Genomic DNA, 22,291 nt, shown 5'->3' on the forward strand with positions numbered 1-22,291 from the left:
TTAGATTATTTGGCCTTGAAAATTCGAATACTGTAAATGCATTGGATTTGCCAGGGAGCACCGTTGACATAGCGCAAACCGGATGAAGTGCTCTGTATAAAGAATCAAAAGCGGAGTATAACGAGCATCGAATTGTCCAGATAACCCCAACAGCAGCGGAGATACGTTCAATTAGATTATTTGGCCTTGAAAATTCGAATACTGTAAATGCATTGGATTTGCCAGGTAACAGCGTTGACATAGCGCAAACCAGGTGATGCGCTCTGTATAAAGAATCAAATGTGGAGTATAACGCGCTTCGAATTGTCTACATAACCCGAATAACAGCGGAGATACGTACAATTAATTATATTAGGGCCTTAAAAATTGAAAACTGTAAATGCATTGGATTTGCCAGGAAACAGCGTTGACCTAGCGCAAACCGGATGATGTGTTCTGTATTAAAGAAACTCCGCGCTCTCTTGCAGTCCATGCTGAATGTAGTACCTTTCGTTGCACGTTAGCCGTTAACAGAGCCCATTTGTGCAGCAGACCATTTCTGTCTCGTATCTTGTTATCCCCTGAGATGCGAGCGCAGGTATCTAGTATTTCCATCACTCTGCCCGTAGCTTTCAGTCTTCAGTTACAAAACTTAGAATGAGTTTCACAGGGTTAATACTGACCTACGATACACTAATACTACTAAGCTGTACCGCGGTTTCTATGAATTCCCAGTGAAGACATAATTAACGAGGCTGGCTGCGCTATAGTCGTTCCAGATTTCATGTCGCCTGGGACTCATCGACTCTTCGCTTTTTCTATCTGTTCAAGGACCATGCATCGGCAAAGCAGCTCGTTAATCGATCTCATTTAACGTTGTGATTTTCAACCAGTATGCCGCAGGAATTTTTCAAACACGCGACACCTAATAATATCAGTCATGGCCACGCTGACTATTTTTCCTCTTAGGCTTTAGACTGTCGAATAAAAATAACGATAGCTCGTGTGAACAGCCTGTTTTCCAATATAATGTACGCTGTGGGAATAAATTCACGCTAGAAGCAGAGTCAGCGAGATTCTATGGCTCCAAATAAGTCGAGTAGCAAGAACAACATTTTTTCGCTCGCAGCTTCGTTTCCGGGAAATCTTTTTTTTTTTTATTATTATTTAATTTGTACTTTACAATTTGTCCAGCTGGACAAATTTTATTCTGTATGTTTGACATAGTTTTGTATGTAAAATAACTACTTGCCAATTGTCCATTTCTATTTAATTAAGAATTAGTGAAGTATACGTAAATACAAATAGTCGACGAGTTCGCAAGTTCGATTTTCTTGCAATTGAAGCTTCCAAGGCAATTTTGTTATTCTTGATCTTCGTCTTATTTCGAGTGACACAATCTTCCTTTGTATCACGGATTTTGTTATATCCCACGGTGTATCTTTTGGCGTGCCGCAAAATTTTAGCAATCACTCTATAGGTGCCATGAAACGATGTTTCACAACATTTTCATTTGTAATACGACAGACGAGATTCAGCGCAAAACGACGATATTATTGAGACTATTCCGAAAATTACATAGCATGTTCGATTATGTTTTAGATGGGCAACAACCTCGAAATTTATGTTTGAAAAACGTTTGCGTACGTAACATCACAAATGAAATTCAATGCAAATCGATAATATTATTGAGAGTATTCTGAAAATTACATATTATGTTTGATTATGTTTTAGATGAGCAACAACCTTGAAATTTATGTTGGACAATTCTTTTCAAATGTAATACGACAAATGGGATTCAGAGCGGAACAACAATATTATTAAGAGTACTCTGGGTATTATATATAGTATATTCGCATATTTAGCATTATTTAGCACACTTAAGAAGCACTATGCGCGAGTGAAACAGATCTAATGGCTACTGGTAATAAATTAGATTCCTAGCATGTAGCTGTGCAGGTGAGAGAACTGCTGCATTTTGACAAATAACGAGAAGGAAATGCCAGGTAAGAAATTTCTGTTGTGGTAAGTGTGTACGCCAGTTGTACAGTTAACAGTTGCTATGAAGTTAATTGTATTTTGCGTATTGTGCAACGAACGTGCCGATCCATCATTGTCTCATGTTTTGTTAATTAGATAACTGTAAAGATGGTGAAATATGTTCGAATTTACGCGTATCACGGAGCGTTCGTTTTGTATATCTGTACAAAACTGTATGTGCAGCTAAGCACAACCTATAAATTACCACTGTGAATAGTTGAAAAGTACTAGAACTAGAGTTTGCAATCATTTAAGGTCTTGATGTGTCAAGAAATGTTGGCAAGAGAATAATTGTTTTAGTTTTTACGTGGTCCTAGTTACGTGGATTGTGTTACATTTGCATAAAATCATGCATTGTGTTTATATAAAATGCTCTTCGGAATTCCAATATTTATGACGAAGTAAAGACAGATTTCAAAAATTTGCCATTTAATTATATAAAGATTAATATGAATTCCAATTTATATTATTATACAGATATTATTCGAATCAATAAGAATTTATCTCCTTATGGTAGCAATCAGAATTTACAATCCTAAGCTACGCTTCACAAACCATGAGCAATTTTTCTTTCCTAATTTTCCCCCCCCTGGACCTAATAGTTTTCGGAAAAATCAATTTTCAAGGAGATTAGAAATTTCAACTTTGGAGATGTTCTACGTAGCAACTCGATAGGTGCAACGGTAAAAGCACGAAACATTTGCAAGTTGGAAATTTTGCAATTTTGTTGAAAATTGATTTCTTCGAAAAGTGTTGGTTCCGGGAAATGCAGTTTGCAGATTCGTGTTTAGCTCACGAAGAATCACCTACCGAGTGTTGCAAAATCGGAAAAAAGTACAAACTCGTCGAACAGTGTAATTTTTTGTAGATTTACTCGTTAGTTTTCTACATAAAAATGGATGGATCTTAAACAGTGTCGTACTTACTTCGCTGTCCTATAAAATATGGCGCATCCATCTACGTATTTACGATCATTCTCTGCCATCGTCTTCGCCCGAGATTTTGGGGAAAATATGCCATCGTAGCCATCGTGCTTAAGTTCTGGCAGGAAGAAATTGTAGAATTGGTCCGTTTCGACCTCCTGCAGGCTAATTATGTCCGCGGCATAATGTCGTATCTCATCGAGGATCCCCTTTTTCCGATACTCCCAATCGAGCGCCCAACTTGGACAATAACCGTACATTTGTCGAGTCGCGTACTTGTCACATAATACATTGTAACACATCACTGTGAATATACCTGGAACAAAGACAGAACCACTTACAATTAGTGAATTTTATGAAATTAAAGTCAAAACATCTTTTAGAATAATCGCTCTCGCGAACGGATACTTTAATTTTTTTTTTTATAAAAAATAAAAAGACACATCGACTGATAAGGAAAATTGATAATACATAAATTGAAATATAAACGTGAATTTAATTGGAAGGGAGAGAGTATCTCTGTAAGGTAGAAATTTGTTCAAAATTTGTTCTTTATTTGTTCTTCATTTCTTAACGTTTAAATTATTTCGTAAAATTATTTTGTTTCAAAGTGTTCAGCAAGTAAGAAACGTATTCCCTTTGTGCAAGAGATTATAAAGATAACAAAATTAACGCTAGTCGAACTGACGATGATGAAAATGAAGTTGTGTGTATGTTCGTGTGTTGGGTACGTGTATGAATGTATGTGACGTGTGTAAATGTTTATATCTGTGTACGATATATATAGTGGATGGCAATAATCTTCTTTATAATGGCATGTGAGCCTGCAATACGAATAAACGCTATTACTGTATTTTAAAATATTCATCGAACTATTTAACGCGATAAATTAAAAGTTCTACTGCTTATACATAGACTGTGAATGTATATGCAACTTTGTGTTCTTATAAACGTAATTACAGAAATGAAATCTAAATAGAAATTTGCCTCGTCTGCTAAATACCACACGTTACTGCTCTATTTTAAATATCGTACACATTCTTGCATATTATATGTACTTCGTAGGATTTTTGGAATGTTAAATTCCCAAAAAAACCCATGAACATCCGCGGTCTACTTACATAGAATAAATAATTCATCGAATATAATCAACAAAATCATTGGATGCGAAGGTGAATGAGAAAGGAATAATTATTTTACATAATTAAACGAGAGTTTAATAGTTATTTCGAATTCATCAACGTTATCATGTCAAATGCACATTGTTTGAACACGATGTGCCGTGAGATAAGCGCCGTTAATGGCTGTCGTGTCCCGGTTTTCCTTTAGATTTCCTTATCCAAATCCAAGTTGGAAGATAGAGACAGTGTAACTACGTATAGAGACCCGAGCTTATCTTAACGCGCATAGATGATAACGACTGAGAAAATGAGACAAAAGGGAATTCTTCTGCAGCTATTTTCCAAAAGGTGCTTTCTTCAGTACCATGTTCAGGATGTCCTAGATGGATTCACTTAAGATACGTAAAGAGCAAACGTGTTCGAAGCACATGCACATTCATTCATAATTACTAGCACATGTGCTGAGTTTCATAGGAAACGTGACAATTAGTAGGCGGAGAGTTTTTATGTAAATTTATGTTTTTGAGAATATAATTAAAGAAGTATAGACTCGGCAGACGATTTTCTTATCCGTTAGGTTGTCTGAAAAGTTTCTTTCGTTTTATAAGGAAATAATAGACGCACAATGTTTTTTATTTTATATTAGTTAATTCAATTATGCACGAATATAATAATAGAAATATAACGAAATGGATCATACCTAATTCAATAAAATAATATAATACAGAAATTGTTGTTCATCAAAAAATTTTTTTATTATTTAATTTGTAGTTTACAATTTGTCCAGCTGGATATTCGGTAAATTTTCCTTACTTAATTGCAAAATAACATGTGGATGGTTACCCCCAGCAGATACCATCTTCGAGTTTGACTATTTTATTTCTTCAGTCAGGCCTGTGGGGTATTTTTTCGGACAAAAGTTTTCTTTTCTATTTAATTTGTACTTTACAATTTGTCCAACTGGACATTTGGTAAATTTTCCTTACTTAATTCCGAAATAACATGTGGATGGCTATCCCCAGCAGATACCATCTTCAAGTTTGACTATTTTATTTCTTCAGTCAGGTCTGTGGGGTATTTTCTCCGACAAGTCTTTTTTTCTATTTAATTTGTACTTTACAACTTATCCAGCTGGACATTTGGTAAATTTTCCTTACTTAATTGCTAAATAACATGTGGATGGCTACCCCCAGCAGATACCATCTTCGAGTTTGACTATTTTATTTCTTCAGTCAGGCCTGTGGGGTATTTTTTCGAACAAAAGTTTTCTTTTCTATTTAATTTGTACTTTACAATTTGTCCAGATGGACATTTGGTAAATTTTCCTTACTTAATTGCAAAATAACATGTGGATGGCTACCCCCATCGGGATGCCATCTTCGAGTTTGACTATTTTATTTCTTCAGTCAGGTCTGTGGGGTATTTTCTCCGACAAGTCTTTTTTTTCTATTTAATTTGTACTTTACAACTTATCCAGCTGGACATTTGGTAAATTTTCCTTACTTAATTGCAAAATGACATGTGGATGGCTACCCTCAGCAGATACCATCTTCGAGTTTGACTATTTTATTTCTTTAGTGAGGTGAGTGGGGTGTTTTCTTTTTAGTCTTCTGTCTATGAGAGTTTTGCTCGCTTCGGCAGCCAGCTGGTTTGGATGTGTTTCCGTTCTTTCCTTGTATTTTTCTGCGTACCAGCCGATAACCGAGCAAAGTACTATATTTTTTCAAATAAACTTTGTGTCTCTCTGAAAGATTTGGATTATTCATACGTGTTGAGGTTTTATCTTGGAATAGAGAGAGGAAATGCGTGGATAAATGTATGATAGAAATATATTTAAGTAAGTTTAAGTATAAGTACAATGTGTATACTAGTCAAGATCCGCACACTGCCAGCGTTACTTTACGGAAGAGCTCCAAAGCCATGGGTCTCATGGTGTATTAATACAATTACGAAGACTGGCCCGTCTATACTCCGCTGTACCATCTTTGCAAGGTTTGCTCCTAGAAAAAGCTATGAGGCTAAGAGGTCCCTCAAATTGATTCAGATCTAAACAATACTTAATAGCTTCGAGGACTAAGAAAACCACACACTAGAGAAGATGCAGAGATCTCCTAGAAGTGAGAATCACTTCCACAATTCGTACACCGTAACACTGGTGGAAGCAGGATAACTGGCAACAGGCCAAGAAACAGAATCGTTTGCTCGCAATTAGATATATCAAACGGCGAATGTTTTCATGCCTATGAATCGAAGATATAGCATCCTCTTTGGATACAGAATCCCTGCCACCTTTTCCTGCAGATAACAGAGCCTAGCGCACCATCCTTAATTATCTGTAATGGATAACTCGACTGCCTCTTCCAGCTTTGCTCTGGCGGAACAAGGCTCCAGCGATTAAGACTGAACTTTCTTCGCTGTTGGCGTTCATTACGTTGGTTCCACGCAAACGGATTAACAGACCAGGAAGGAAGATTTCGAAAGCCAACTTTATTATTCCGGCACGTTGCACCATTCGATCTATTTAGTAGCGCCACAATTGCGGCCGGTTTCCGATAAAAGGACGCGCCACAATAAACTATGTATCTTTGCTTCAAGATTTAAGCGCCTGCCAGCCGACGAGAGTTCGCGTTAAGCGCATCTGGTCTTACCGGTCGCGTTTGTCTTTAATACTCGCTCGTTCGCCTTTACTCGTATTCACGCTGCTGCACGTAACTTTGCAACATCCCTTATTGAACAGCGAGTGCAGGTCTCTTCGGACTTGCAGTAATAATATATACGAAGGAGACTACGAGTATAGTGCAAGAAGACTTTGGGAGTATGTTTTTTCCACGCAGGTATCATCCAGCGTACGACTTTCCCGTTTTCTTATCTTCAGACAATAATTAACATTGGAAACTAAATTGGAACGTTGGAAAAATTAAATAGTCGTCGTGTATCTGCAAGATAAATTGCTGTTTAACGTGCTAGATCGATCTATGGTATCATTATCTCGGTTGGAAATTAATAAATATTAATTATGTCTTTTGACGTACCGTTTTTGGTAAGAAATGTTTTTAGAGTTTAAAATTAGTCCAATAAAAATGTACAGTCCAGCGTGGATATTGGTCGAAGATTTCAACTTTCATAGATTTGGAATCAGCTTCGTATTAAGCGCGTGTTTAGTCTAAAGAATTTTTGGCGATGCTTTGGTAATATCTACAATATTTTATACGATATTTCGTAGGAAGAAAGTTAATTCGATGTGAAGCTAATTATAAATATCGAAGACATCGTTAAGCATAGATGAAACATCGCCTGTTTAATTGTTGCCAATTAATTCACTCCCTCTCTGTCTCCTTTTATTGTATTATTAATTGATCATAATTCTCTGAGTAGCTTTGTTAATAAATTGTCGACTTTGTTAATAAATTACTATTATCTGATACTCAATGAATTGGCTGTTTCCTTATGCGAGTTGTAATAAGAAAGTGATTGTCAATGGCAACGTAAGCTATGAAAGTGTTGGTTCCAGCTTCATTCATGGTTAGGGACGGCATTTCCGAGGTCATCGATGCCATGACCTGGCTCAATAGTCGTCAAACCAGTCTCAGAAAATCCGAACAGGTTACTTAATTTACCTTCGCTAGCATGAAGCCACCAATGTTATTAACAGTACCGCTGAGAAGAGATGATATCCGGTCCTCGAACAGCGAGAAGCAGCAAAAATCTGAATAACACGGATCAAGATAAAATTAAATAATAAATTTGAAACGTCAAACGTGCTTTCCATCGTTAATGAAGTCATTATCAAGACAAACGATCGATCAACGAATATACCTACCTATATTTATCATTAGCACGTACACCGTGTAAATTGATACGAAACAGTATAATTAGCAGGAATCGTCTATTTGAATAGAACTTTTTTAAGCCGAAGAAATATTAGACATTTCGTAACATCGCACGCATACTCAAAAGTTGTCTGCTTGCGACTAGACTTCGGATGATTATACAAATTTATAGTTTGAGATCTGTTTCGCTTACTAAAGATTTTAACGTGTGCTTTAAACGTTCTTTGGAAAAGACTTATTGAGGAAAAATTGATTTTTATTTAAATGGAAGCCAGTTATCAATAGAGGTCAAAAAAAGTTTCTCAAGAAATGAAATTATTAAAAGATATTAATTTTTAATTGATCCATTGTGAACGATACAATTTTTGCTTGGCTGTCAGTAATCGTTATCGATGGCCCGAATTTTATTTTGGTTACCGATAATCATTATCAATGGCTACGTTCCTAATAAAAACCTTTTGGCTACGTTCGACTACCATAAGTCTTATAATTAGTATCTTTTTACTTTGTCAATGAGTATGTATGAACTATCAGTAATGTTAATAACAACTGACGATAATCGAATGTAGCCAGGGAAATCGATTGTCGTCGATAATGGTTATCAGTAACGAAAATAAAATTCTCGTCATTGATAACGATTAATGGTAACGAAAAAAAGTACCTGACGTTTATATTGGTCACTGGTAAACATTAAATTAAATTTCCCTTATCGATAATGATTGTTCGTAGACGAAAAAAATTCTCGTTATTGACAATGACTTTCAGTAATCAAAAAAATTTGAATCTTTTGTAATATTTATCAGTAACCAAGATTTATTAATGAAAAATATTAACTTTTACGTCGTAACGTCTAAAATTTATCTTATAAATAAATAAATAGAGAAAAGAAGCTACAGTTCGAAATCACAGTTCACATAAATAAAACATTAGTTTTTTGGAAAAAAAACTAATTTCTTCGGACAAAGGAAAATTAGTAAATTCAATTTTCGACGGTACAGATGCGCTGGTCGAAATGGCTGTAACAAAGATGGAAATGACTAGAGCAACGATTATATATACGAAAACAACAATAATTCCAATAAAAGCCTAATTGTATCGTTATAAACGTGGGAATGATAATGACGCATAATTGCTGTCTTCCAAAGAATACGTTCGTGAGCGGCCCATAATGATCATGATTGTCAGGGTCGTCACGAGAAGTGCAAGAAGTAATTTGCACGGTCCTGCTGGCATAGTCGTTAGTCGCATTCCGCGTTGCTGCACGTACGGACTTATCACGACCAACAGATTTCAAATAATTCCACGTGTTTCGAGACCACAATGCAAGACAGGAAAAAGAGTAGTCAGTGGTATACTAGTGGCCTATACTAGAAATTTCAGGACTGGATCGACCCATGCTTTCTAATTGCATCAAATGAATTTTCGTTGAAACGACGCAGCAGAAATTACAAAATGGAAAACCACGTCAAAACGTTTTTCAATGTCCTCGTCTTCAGAATCCACCGCTGAAGCGGATCCTCGTGCAGTAGCTGCACAGTGCACATTCAGCAGGTTTCGCGTTGTTGAGAACACAGTTTTTAAGGCGCATGAAATTTTATTATCATTCAACGTACATGATTTTTCTATACATCCAAATCTAGGAAGTAGGAGCCAAAAAATCAAAAATGAAAACGATGTTGATCGCATTTTTGTAGCCAAGGCGACTGATTCGCCGAATTTGTGTCTCCCGGTGAGATTATAGTTGATCATCAGATTGTAACTGGATCACTTTACGCAGACGTACTTGACCGCCTTTTGAAAATAATTCGTAGGATCAACCGGAACACGTACCAATTACGAGAATGGTTTCTCCTGCACGACAGTGTTTCAGTACACTCGTCGTTGATTACCTTCGTTTCTATCATTCGTTTCTATCAGCAACCTTTTGCTAGAAAATCGGTTGCAGCGATTGATCTTTCACTCTTCCATCTTCTACTGTCCGGGTTTGGCGCCTGCTGACTTGTTTCTGTTTCCTAAGCTGAAAATGGCACTGCAAGGATAGCGCGTTTGGACGATGTAGAAACGATCCAGAAGAACGTGTCAGTCCTTTTAGGTTCAATTTCAAAAGAGCACTACGCACACGTCGTTTAAAATTCACATAGTGAAAGAATGCACGTTGGCTAATAGACAATGAAATTTCTTAATAACGTTGGTCCCGGAACTTCTTGAGCGAACTGCGTCTACAGGACACCCTGTATATCGCAGAGTAGAAAAGCTGAAGAATAATGGAACGTTTATAACGAAACGTTTAAAAGGCTGTAATTAAATAAACAGATCAAAGAAGAGATAGACGAAGCTAAGGGAAGAGAAGAGATTGACAGTACAATCGGGTCATTGGATGTAATAACAGCGGCCTATTATTATAAGTAATGAATAGCATGACTCATAACGAAATGATTTATCTCATTTATTCCATAGTCAATCAGACAATGGATTCCTTTTAGTTGACCACAACAGTGGCGATGGGAGCGATGGTAATAGCGACGGTAGTGACAGTGGTATCACCAGAAGAACGGTTGTTCGCGCCGTGTCTCTCTGGCACTGGATTTCTCTAGCTCTTTCACGATACCGTGGCAACGCTTGCAATAAATCTGTGGTGTGCTGCGATATGGCAATCGGCAGACTGCGTGACATATCGATGCTACGAAACTCACTGATGCTGTGATTCCATGTTGATTGACGGCCAAGGTATTCGTCGTTGGATTAGACCACGTCATCTGGTCACAAGGTACCATTTATTATCGTTGCAACGTGCTTTTGTTAAAACAATTTTCTACTTCGTACTATACAATGTTTAATAATCTTTTAATTCAAACCGAAAGGGATCTCCATATTATTCGAACGGCCTAATATTTAAAGGAGCTGCTATCCGAATATTGAGTTATCTAAAACAGAACGTCTGTTAGTGACAAATGCTGTTACTAATCTTCATATTTTTCTGTTTTAAATACCATTTTTACATTTAATAGTAGGGTGTCTTAGCTAAATGAGTTCAGCTAAATATCTGCCTTATTTATGGGTGTATGAGAGTATTTTCTTGTCAGGACAAAGTTCAACCATTTGAAGCCTTGTAATGTGGCTTGTGCGTAATACAGTTTTATGAAAATGATTGCACTGAGAGGCATCATGGTGATTCGCATCGACACGTGTTTCGATATACGTAAACAAAGATGTGCTCAACAGCACACCTGGCTATTGAGTTTGGCAACCAAGTGATTGTGGATTTTGTCATTAGGTGATAACCTAATGCCATCCCAATAGTTGCAGTACATCTACAACAAATCGTGAACTTATGTTCTACAAAGATCTTCAAAGGTACTTCATTAGAGGAATAATAGAGTGATGGACTGAAGAATAGAGAAATTTAAGGCCTATCAAGCTACGCAAAGTCCGTAACAATATAAATGGCGACAATCTGGCTTTATGGTCGAATAGAAAAGATCAAGTAACATTAACTCGATTAAGAATAAGACCACAACTCTACCATGTTATCAAAACTGAGCTAAATATTTGTGACGTTTAAGGCATATTGAACTTCATCGAAGGTATCCTACCTAATCGTCTGCCTTAATCAGAATATCAGAAGGGTACAACATGACCTAACAAACTATAAAACTAAATAACATGATATAAAAAGAAGACTCCGACGAAAAAGCTCCAGATTTTCTGAAAGATATTGCTTTATAATAATTATGTGTTCTGTCTCACTGAGCATTCTCACCGTGGTCATTAATAATCATCTTAGGAGTTACACGTTGATCTTAAACACACAATAAAAAAGAAAGATGACGTATAGTACTAGACATGTGGCTGATGCTTGTATTCTATTTAATATAAGTAGGAAAGGAAGATGATGAGCTGCTAACAGTAAACAGTGAATGAATAATATTGTACGTATGTTCCTTAACTAACGTGCCATGCTGTGTGAGCCACAGGTGGCCTACATGTACTATACTTTCTGTTTACACGGTCGATGTTTGCAGACTAAACAGATAGCTTATTATTGTAAAATATTTCAAATATTTACGGATAATTAGCGATTCATTATGTGTGTAATTACGTATTCGTAACTATGAACAATAGAAATTCTCTTCTCAAACACTTTAAACGCATTATCCGTTGAAATTGTTATTGTTATTTCAATCAATCAATATTTTTATCAATTGTTATATGCAGACATATCAATACCAATGTATTTTTTTAAATTATTCTATTATCATCAATTTATTACACGTTTCACGATGTATTTAACGATATGAATAGGATGTGGACGATATGATCGATGTACGAACAGCAATTTCCGGTGTCTTTATAATTGTTTATGCTAAGTTTTACATTGGATAACATGGAGACGATGAATAATGGGATAACACAGACACACGTACCCTTTGCCTGTTGTCATAAAGTAAAGTGATTTAGCAATGAAAAGAAAAGCAAGAAACTAATCTTGAGAGCAACTCGTTCGCGTCAAATTCGTTTGAAATAAATTTTCGTTTTATAGCTATTTATAAAGATAATCATGGAAAACGTTGCGATGAAAGTATCAGAAAATGTTTGTTTAAAAATCATTAAAAATGACAGCAATGGTTTATTCTGGTTACTACAAGATAAAACTGGAAAATTAACAAATCGCTATGTATTATATATTTTGAGTTGCGTTCAACAATGATGTGCATGTTCGGACAATAATTTAAAACGTAGCTAAAATGTTTGTTGCATTGGATAAATGTGAAGTTTGTTTTTTCGACCGAACGTTATAGGAAGCTTATACGCAATGACATAATTATTATGTAAAATCCTACAAAGCTACATTCACTGTAAAAAGTGTAGGATATCATTGAATACATTCATATTACGATGTATTATTTAAAAAAAGTGGAGTCTATGTTTTTGTATTATGTATTAAAAAAATCAGAAATATTAGCATTAAGTAGTACACCATACCGTAAAGTTTGTAATAAATTCTAAAAAAAAGCGATGGCTTTGTTTTATCGTATGTTTACATGTGTCTGTGGTAAAACTACAGTTTTACTATAGCTTTTTATACTTCAAACATCAAGATTTTAAATAGAAAATACAGCATGGGCCACCTGTGGCTCACATAGCATGAAACATATTAATTAAGATACATATGATATCACTTAATCGCTGCTCATTGTTAAATTCTCATATTTTCAAGTACTACGTGTTCTATAGTGATTTATAAATATGGAAAATGTGGAGAAGCAAAAGAATAAACTTCATTTCATTACGTTCAGTCAATGCAACAAGTATTTTAATTATATTTTAAATTATTGTTCAAACATGCATATCATATACATTATTAAAGGTATCGGGAAATACAAAACGATGATTTATTGACTTTGCAATTTTATCTTAATAATTGAAATAAAACTGGACTTCCGATAATAATTGAAATTGCTTTAATGAATTTTACAGAAACATACTGTGATGCCTTAATTGCGACATTTTTCAATATCGTATCTTCGTGAGTGCTTACGAAACGAAAATTCAATTCAAATTTTCTTCATTAATTTTAATAGACAGTTTTAGTAGACAAAATTCTTACAGGAAGAAACTTGCCAACAAATTAATATCGCTATCTTTCTAAATAGCACACGTGCATTTCAAATAACGTTTAATACTTTGAACAAATTAGGTTTGATCTTGGAAATGATCGAGTTTCCTAAGAAAGTCATTTATATTTTTCAGATTAATTTCCATATGTAATAAATTTATACGGCTAAATGCATTGTAACTTACATGTTGGTCTCGTCCTGTTCGGTCTCGTCAATGGAATCCATGGTCTTTGAGGTGGATGATTTGCAGTAACTGAAACAAGAAGTTTGTATCAATTAGTAAAGGCAGCGCCAAATTATAAAACGTAATTAATGACAATTACATATTCATAAACTAATTTACGCATTTATCAAATTATATATATATATGTATATTATACACGTGTATTTTTGAAAGGCTTATTTTATTTATTTATTTGTTTAAAGTGAAAAGTCAGCAAGTCATTTGTAATCATTTTGAAAACTGAAAACCATTTTAATATTGAGCAAACAATGAGTACATGTAGCGTGTGCGATTAAATTTTCTGTAGTTATTCACTGAAATATTTACAACGTTTATTACGTAATTAAGATGAATCTGTGTGAATACCAAACAAGTACCAATTCCATGCACAGCAATTAGTTACAGGTGTATGTTGTCAACCTAAGTACTATCGAGTTAAACGTAGCATACTCTCAATTTATAACAATTGCATAAAATACGAAGCGATATTTTAATTATTAACAACATTTTGCGATATACTTTCAAAAACAAGAACCGTTATTAAATTAGAGAAAAATAATTAAAAAAGTACTCGATAAAAGATGGGGACGAGGTAGTTTGGAGTTAGAGTAAGAATATATTCACAGACCAAAGTGTTCAATTTTTAGAATTTTTGAAAGTTTAGTGCTAAGGCACTTGATATATATATAATTTCATCGATATATCAAAGTATATATAATCTCATCAATTTTGCCTACTTGAAGTAGTTCTTACGCCGCTTCCGTATCGAAATCATTTGTATTAACGTGTAACTTTTTAAAAGAGATATAAATGCTATTAAAAATGATTATTATTATTCCCACAGTATCATACCACCTGTATATTTATGATCCATTAACGAGCCGCAATTTGGCTACCATAGTTGACCAAGAGCTACGTGAACCGATTTGCCAAATAAGTAGCTGACGTATAGGTAACGTTTTATAGTACCGTAAAATGACCCACTTCTCGCAGAAGCTTTAAAAGCGGAGCAGTAAAACAGAGAGAAAGAGGGTGAGTGAGGAATCGGAATATATGAAGAGGTACAAAGCGGAGAGCGTTAACGACTCTCCGGAAATGGCGGTAACAACCTTGAAACCCAGAGACGTGACTCAACTCTGGCACAAATGGCGGTACATTAGACAAGTGGCAGGAGCAAAGTACGACGAGGCGCGAAGGTAATCAAAATTAACAATTCAAAGCCTCTGACGTCGTACTAGTCGTAGAACGTGTTGAAGACTCGGCAAGAGTGCTCTTGCCTTCGTCTCCTTATATCCGCAACCAACCAGCTAGTTGACAGACAGAGTTCGGGTAGTAATCTTCCAGTTGAAGACCAGTTCTAACGAAATTCCTCCAACATAGAGGAGCTGGAACTCTCGACTCGTAATTTGTTCGTGTTGCCATTCGACGCAATTCATTTGCTAAATTTGCCCTACGTCATGTCACGACGTACCGCTGTCCTCAACAGAATTCCAAGTTGGAGAACGCCGAACCGGAAATTGAACTTAACTTTCTATTTAGTTTTCGCAGCCAGTTCCAGAAGTTCACAAGTATGTAGCAGGATCAATTGCGGAAGGCTTGGCGAACGTTAGAGAACTCGCTCGTCAAGAAACTTTCGACAACTTTAGCTTTCTCGTCAGTCGCGCAAACGTAGGACGGCGAAAAAATATTTCGTTTTGTATTAGACGCTATCCCGTTTCATTTTTGAACGAATTTTGTGCAGAAAAATATTTGACGCAAAGTGTAATGTAAGTACAATCGTTCGGCGTATCTTTGAATTGGAATAAATTACGTGAATAGCAATTTTGATAATTTTCTGATAATCAGTTTGAGATAAATTGCACAATTCTGAAACTTTTAAATGCGTGCTAAATGAAATTTTTTTTTTATTTAATAATTTACACTCACAATTTGTCCAATTTGGACATTTGGTGGAATTTTTCAGCTGTTTGATCATCGTGTGGGCGGCTACCCCCAGCGGGGTCCATCTTCGTGTGAAATAAAATTTGAGTGAGAAAATTGTACAGAGTCGAAGAATGATCAACTTCATCTTATCTTGCTGTGCCCAAACTATTGTTTAGTCAATTGGCTAATCTTGATAAAATAAACATAAATGAATAACTAGATAAGATAGAGATAAGAATTAGATAAGAATTACCATGTGAAGAAGGAGAAGAAGCGCCTGTGAACTGGTTAAGAAAACCCTGAATAAAAACTGGGAAGAGAGGTACCTAATCTATAGTTTCTAGACCAGGCTACTTTAGTTTGCAGTAGTTTACATTAGGATCGAATAAGCAGGTTTAGCCATTAGTTTGAACATAAGTGGAAGGATGCTAGCGATAAGAGTAGATACCGAGTACCAAAGTGACATCCACAGAATAGGACACCAATGTGCAGTATGCGAAGTAAGAGTGTCAGGCCAAAGAGGTATGATATATTACATTGTCCCAAAAGTTTCTTTCGTTTTATGAATAAAAGAAATTGTAGAAAGAAAATTTAGAAATAATAGGTACACAACATTTTAGACGCACAAAATATATGACAACTTAATTTAATGGGAAGCCAAGTCCCATCCTGTGACACCTAGGGCTTAGGATTACATAATAAATAACAACAATAACCAGATAAGGCAGAGAAACAGTAAATGACGTGTGACTTTTTCGTGAGTACAACGAAGTATCTTGTTCAATTTGAAATTCCATGTGCATAGAAACGAATACACAAGGTGAATCACACAAAACATTGCAAACTAACTTTTCTGAAACTGCTGCAGACTTGCTTTTTTTTTTTAACTAAATGGGATACCACAGTTAATTATTTGGAGCATAACAAATTCCTTGGAGGAGGAGAAATAAAAAATGAAAATTCTCCTGTCTCAGTTTTTCAGATGGAACGACATGTTAATTTTTCGTTTCCATAAAAGCTACAGAATGTTGTTTAACGCTTGCGAAGTACTTTCATGTGCAGCAACTAACCATGCCAGACCCTTTCCACCCTAGTTTTCATCTTTGATCTTCGGTTTCATTCTTTAAATCTCCTTCTCAAAGTTGTATACTGTCCAACTTGCTTTTATATTACTGTTTGTTCTATTTTATTTATTTGTTCTGACACGTTCAGTTTCGCAGTTGCCACCTGTGATTTGTAATGCAATTTATGTTCATTCGTATTCACTGTAGTTCGTTTCATATAGTTTGATACAAGTAGTTTGTTTCATCGTATTCTCTTATGTTCGACGTCTTGAATGGCCTTTCATAAGCCTGCAGATTCACTGTATAATTTAATATGAATTGGTCGAGTGTTGCAGCAACTGAACATTCAATGTATTTGTAACTTATTTCTTCTGGTAATAAACGCTCATAGGAAACAAGGACTAGCCATCATGCTATAAATGTTGTACCATAGACGTTTTGTAAGAACGCTCACAATCCTCCTTTGTAATCCTATTAACAGAACCTCGAGATAATCCAGTGCCAACAGTAACAACGTGAGTACAAGTGAGTGGATTTTTTTCAAAATGAATAAACACTAAAAAAGCATCGTCAGCATTTGTAATCAGACTAGATCTATTTCTTTTCTTCTCGCGATCTTCCCACGAGTTCTTAAAGTCTTTTCAATCTTATAAAATATCTTTTACGTGTCTCTGGATATCTCGTAGTGCGCACACACAGTTGCAACGTTACGTTCATCGAACACGAAGAGTATATCAATCTTTTTATTATACGAATACGAATTTTTCGTTATCTAAGGACAAACCGAGACAGCGAAACGGTTTTAGCGGCGTGAGCAATGCATTTGTTTATCGTTATTTCGCAACGTGAATGTTCCCATTTTCTAAAAGTATATGAGAAAATATACGTTGTTTCTGAATGCCTTGATGTAATCCAGACCCTGCGCAAGTTATGTTCCCCATATTTACATTCCGTTTGCAACGCGTTTATGGTCGCTAAATTTGCTACGATAAATATCGCAGTCGTTTATTGCATTCATTTGAAAAACATAAGCCGGAAGGATATCATTCTTTCGCTTTAATATGCCGATGATCGATACCATATTTTAGAATCCAAGGCCATCTCAAGATCGTAATATTCTATTTCGCTTGGTTGATGGTGTCAGAGAAAATAACGATAGTTTTAACGAGGCTACTGATAGAATAATACAGCTGATAAAAATTAAGAAGAATGACAAGACTCGTAGATCATTCAGGAAATAATTACGAACTTTGTTGCAGCCAATTTAAGTGCAATTCAAAGCAATGGCAATGGTAACGTATCGTGAAATGTTTCTTCTTCTCTTTTTTAATTTCCAGGTTGTTTATATACTATTACGACAATAAATAAATCTTGCGTGGAACGTTGATATGCAGGTACTTGCTCGATAGCTCATAGCCGTACTTGGTACTTGATTATTGTCAGCTATTTATGTTTACTGAGTGCTGAGTTGAACTCAACTAAATCGCGTTAGGAGGTCTGTTGGTTGGAATCTCTTGAGTTTCCTCTTTACTCCACTTTCTACCCAAAGCGTTTTTGCCAATTGATTAAGATGAGAGTTTGTTCTCGTGTCCGCTTGCATGAGTAATTATTCCTTCTTCAGCGGATGCTATTTGCAAACCTCTGCGTATTCCATTATTTCCAATCGAATAAATACACAATGAATTATAATCATTCCACAATTCTACGTTCACGATCAGTGTCCATCAGATACGAAAAATAAATTCTAATGGTCTGCAACGAATATTATAACCATGTTATAGACAATACAGAAGAATCAGCTCAATAGAAAGAAGAAGAAATACAGAATCAGCTCAATATCTACCAGATACTCACGATTGCCCTCCTATGCTGAAACGTTCGCTTATTGTTATTTATAAGGAAGAAGGAGAACGAACGTGGAAATTATAAAAAACTACTCTGCAATTTTAGTTTCAAATGTTTGCTCAAACACCTCAATATTCGGTACAGTGTTTCGCGGCAAAGAACGATCGTCAAGGATCATTTTTTATGTAAACTGAAGTATCATCTCATGCTCATAATAAACTGTACTACGAGCTCTACCAAATTATTAGTGTCTTTCCTTCACAGACACGTCTTTTACAACAAGGCATCTTTATACAAACATGAAACCTATTCTGTCGAACGTTGCAATCTTCATCTTGGTAGAACAAAATGGATCATACGTATTTCGATAAAATAATATAGAACGAAAAATATCGTGCACTCATTATTTCCCTATAAAACGAAAGAAACTTTTCGGACGACTTAATACTCCGAACTCCAACGAAATACAATAATATTTCATATAGAAATGCTAAAAAGTCATTTCTAGCGAATTAACTGCGAATTAACTAAGCAGGTACGATCTGACATGCAAAGATATGGTAATGTAGCCGGGTATAGGTTTTAACGACGATTCTCGATACATCGTCCGCATTCCGTGAAATCTTGCAAACCTAATTAAGATCTTTCGTTGTGGACTGGTTTAACGCTATCCGCCAAGTAAAGGGCAGCCACGAGCACGCATAAAAGAAGGAAGCGACGACCGCTGTGATTCTCGGTATATAGTATTTAACTGTTTTATTATGTTCGTATATCGCGGCGAACAGTTTTTATAGAGAGCCGCTGGAGCCTCGGCGTAGCTCATTCCTGAGAATCCATGTCTCGTACGGACCCGAAGAAGCTGCGAAAAACAGCATTCTAATTAATGTTGATCGGCTCCAAGCGAATTCCAATTTAGCGAACTATCGTGGTCAGTTAATGCGATTAATTAAATGAAAAAGTGGACGAATCTATTTTGTTGTTCATCGAATGTTAAATAATATTTAATAAGAAATATCATATCCTTAATTTGAGCCGTGGCCGCCGAGCTATGTAACGACGCGGCACGCAAACAGGTACACGCGAGCGTGTCATGCCACTGAGGTTAATGGCATCGCGTATAATGACAGGCTGCAGTCACGGTGAAATCAATAATTACGATAACAGGGTTATGGTAACCGTGCCACGCCACCTTTTGCCGCGTGTGATTTAGAAGCTGACAATTTCAACGCGCGCCCACGCTTTCCTCCTAGATAACGTATCGGCTGTTTATTGGATCGCGAGCTGTACACTGAAGTATCGATAAGGTCAATCGAAACTTAAGCCGAATTTACACTGCTTCAGCTTGAGGAAACACGGCGGATGTGTCTTTCATCCTCGCCTCAACCGCCAGCATTTTTGCTCTAATTAATTCATTAACCCTTGGACGACCGTAACGTGTTTATCATGATGTGACGACGTATCAACGTGATACTTGTCAACGCCACGTAGTATGTGAAAGTCATTATATTTATTTCAAGCAGGTCTGTGTATTATAATACGTACTTTTATACTCGTGTTGCAATACGTACGTACTATAATTAGTTTATTAATGATAAGTAGACTGAACAGGTATTAATTGAACAGAAAATAATAAACTGAGTAATTAATCAACGACTCTCATCAACGCAATTCGCATTCTCTGACTTCTCAACTCATACTGTTGTTAATTAGTTTATTGTCCCCTAGCAACCCCTTGTCTTTTGTCCTACGTACATGCTCAGCAACCGCTCGTTTATAATTCACACGACACCCCCCAGGCCCCCCTTTAAAGACACCACATATATATGTCGTGTAGAATAAATATTATTCATTTGCTAATTATATTCTCAATAAGAATTGCTTGTAAATTGACGACCAAATAAAAAAAAAATTGCTAATTATCCATATCTCAATCATCTTGCCGATTTCGATGATTTCGAATATTTTCCCGTGATTCTGAATAATTTTTTCCTATACGTGTAACCGTCCTCGGCCTTGGTTTGCGAAATACTCGCAAAAATCTGCCGGTACCACTACAGTGAATTTTCCCTATGATTGTACGTCCCTGACAGCGTACGCGTCAGTATCGGTTGGATAAAATGAAATCAAATAAAAATCTATAAAAATCTATATAAACTACAAATAAAAAATACGAACTGGGTCTGACTGGGCCATTGATGGATTAAACAAGGCGATTTACATTCTTCCAGTCGGATATCAATTTCGGTTTGAGAATTTGTTAGGAACCGTAGATATTAACCACGCGGATATATTGTCAATGATGGAACGAATTTCGTAGGTTGATTTACCGCAAAAAGATTCCTTGGTTAACCATGGACCGCATTTCAGTCGCGGTTAACGTGTATTTTGTTGCTGCAACTTGTGTTCACAACCAGTGAACACCGCATCTGGTCAGTTGATATATTAACATTCTTCCTGGCTACGTACATAATACCATGATGTGGTAGCATTCATTCGTTCACCTTGTGTATGCACAACTTACCTCGAAATATAACTTATAATTGTATAATAATTATTTTTACACGGAAGTATAGCTTATAATTATAATTATAAACTTTGTCACTTTTGATTACTCTCTTATTCGTGATGATAGAAAAAAATGTTTCATGGTATCGAGGGGAACATACTGTGCTTTTATCTGTTTCACCTGGCGATGACTGACGATAAAACGTTCTGTACAGGTGACATTAAAATCTTTAAACGGGGTTTTTATTCTATATTTTATTAGATACTCCTGTAGCTGACATCCAGACGTTTTCACATCTCTACAAACTCGTGTCTTTTGCGTTACCTGCTGTCGAGTTATGAACTTTGAAACGAAAGAAAGTTATTAAGATTCTCCTGGTATTTTTATCATGATTATTTCCTCCATCTAGGCTTTACGATTTTATGAAACACAAAGAAATAGACGCAGTAACATTAATGTACAACAAGTAATGTACTAACATTATGATAAACCATTGGTCGGTACTTAACGAGCTAAGCCACTTACTCGATTAAAATTAAACTGATACATCGGCTAAACAAGATATCAAAGACAGTATTAAATTGAAACAGTATTAAAATGAATATTCCTATCATTACTGCTCGTACGATTATCGGAATGCATATCGTTTTGTTAAATTTTCGGAGTCATTAAAATATTTAATACTCTTATTCAATAAAGAGAGAAACATTTTACTGATCTAATTTAAATATTTCTCAAGCGGCGTATCGCATTATCAACGTTTTTCAATTATTCCGACCATTAGCTTTTTCCAATAATCTGCGATCATTGCAAGGAATGGTGCAGTTGAAATAATATCACTTTTTCTACGCAAAAAGAACATGTAATTCTCTCTCTCTCTCTCTCTCTCTCTCTCTTCCTCTGCCCGATCGTTTACAAGTAGAAGTACTGAGACTTGCAATTAGCGGTTGCTGCATTTACATATATTCTGCCAGAGCGTTAACATTCTTTGAACGTACATAACACTCCAGTGAGACATCACGCGTGCACTTAGCATATACTGCACGACACGGTAGCCAGTTTTTAATGTACAATGCTAATTCTGAAGAGGAGTGAGCGGTACACTACTACTGCTACTACTACTACTGCTTCAAGTACCGTTGCATTCCAGTGTGTCCAGCGGCCACCTTTATGAAAGTGAAACCACTGTAGCTACGTGCGAATAAGCCTTAAGGTGTAG

The 22,291-nt window shown here is 35.9% G+C and overlaps 1 protein-coding gene and 1 long non-coding RNA gene across 6 annotated transcripts in view; one reads left to right on the forward strand and one right to left on the reverse strand.

Moving 5' to 3' along the window:
* Positions 1–3,081: 3,081 nt before the first annotated feature.
* LOC122571660 (CCR4-NOT transcription complex subunit 6-like) overlaps positions 3,082–22,291 on the reverse strand; it is a 925,145-nt gene continuing 905,935 nt past the window's right edge. Inside the window, exons 5-6 of the mRNA XM_043735708.1 lie at positions 13,696–13,764; positions 3,082–3,258 (exon numbers count right to left, since the gene is read on the reverse strand). Of these exons, the coding sequence (XP_043591643.1) occupies positions 3,222–3,258; positions 13,696–13,764 (106 nt within the window). The 3' untranslated portion in view covers positions 3,082–3,221. The remainder of the gene's footprint in view (positions 3,259–13,695; positions 13,765–22,291) is intronic.
* On the forward strand, positions 9,166–19,030 carry LOC122571665. 5 transcript variants are annotated; one of them, XR_006318149.1, is made up of 6 exons: positions 9,166–10,298; positions 10,377–11,822; positions 13,645–13,816; positions 14,579–16,179; positions 16,278–17,246; positions 17,810–19,030. It is a non-coding gene; the product is annotated as an uncharacterized LOC122571665 (long non-coding RNA). The 5 variants fall into 5 exon arrangements; XR_006318152.1 differs by having other exon boundaries at positions 14,579–15,979; positions 16,051–16,179; positions 16,278–19,030; XR_006318150.1 differs by having other exon boundaries at positions 14,579–15,500; positions 15,698–16,179; positions 16,278–19,030.

Source organism: Bombus pyrosoma, linkage group LG10 (assembly GCF_014825855.1).
Source record: "Bombus pyrosoma isolate SC7728 linkage group LG10, ASM1482585v1, whole genome shotgun sequence".
In the NCBI taxonomy this organism is placed as follows: domain Eukaryota; kingdom Metazoa; phylum Arthropoda; class Insecta; order Hymenoptera; family Apidae; genus Bombus; species Bombus pyrosoma.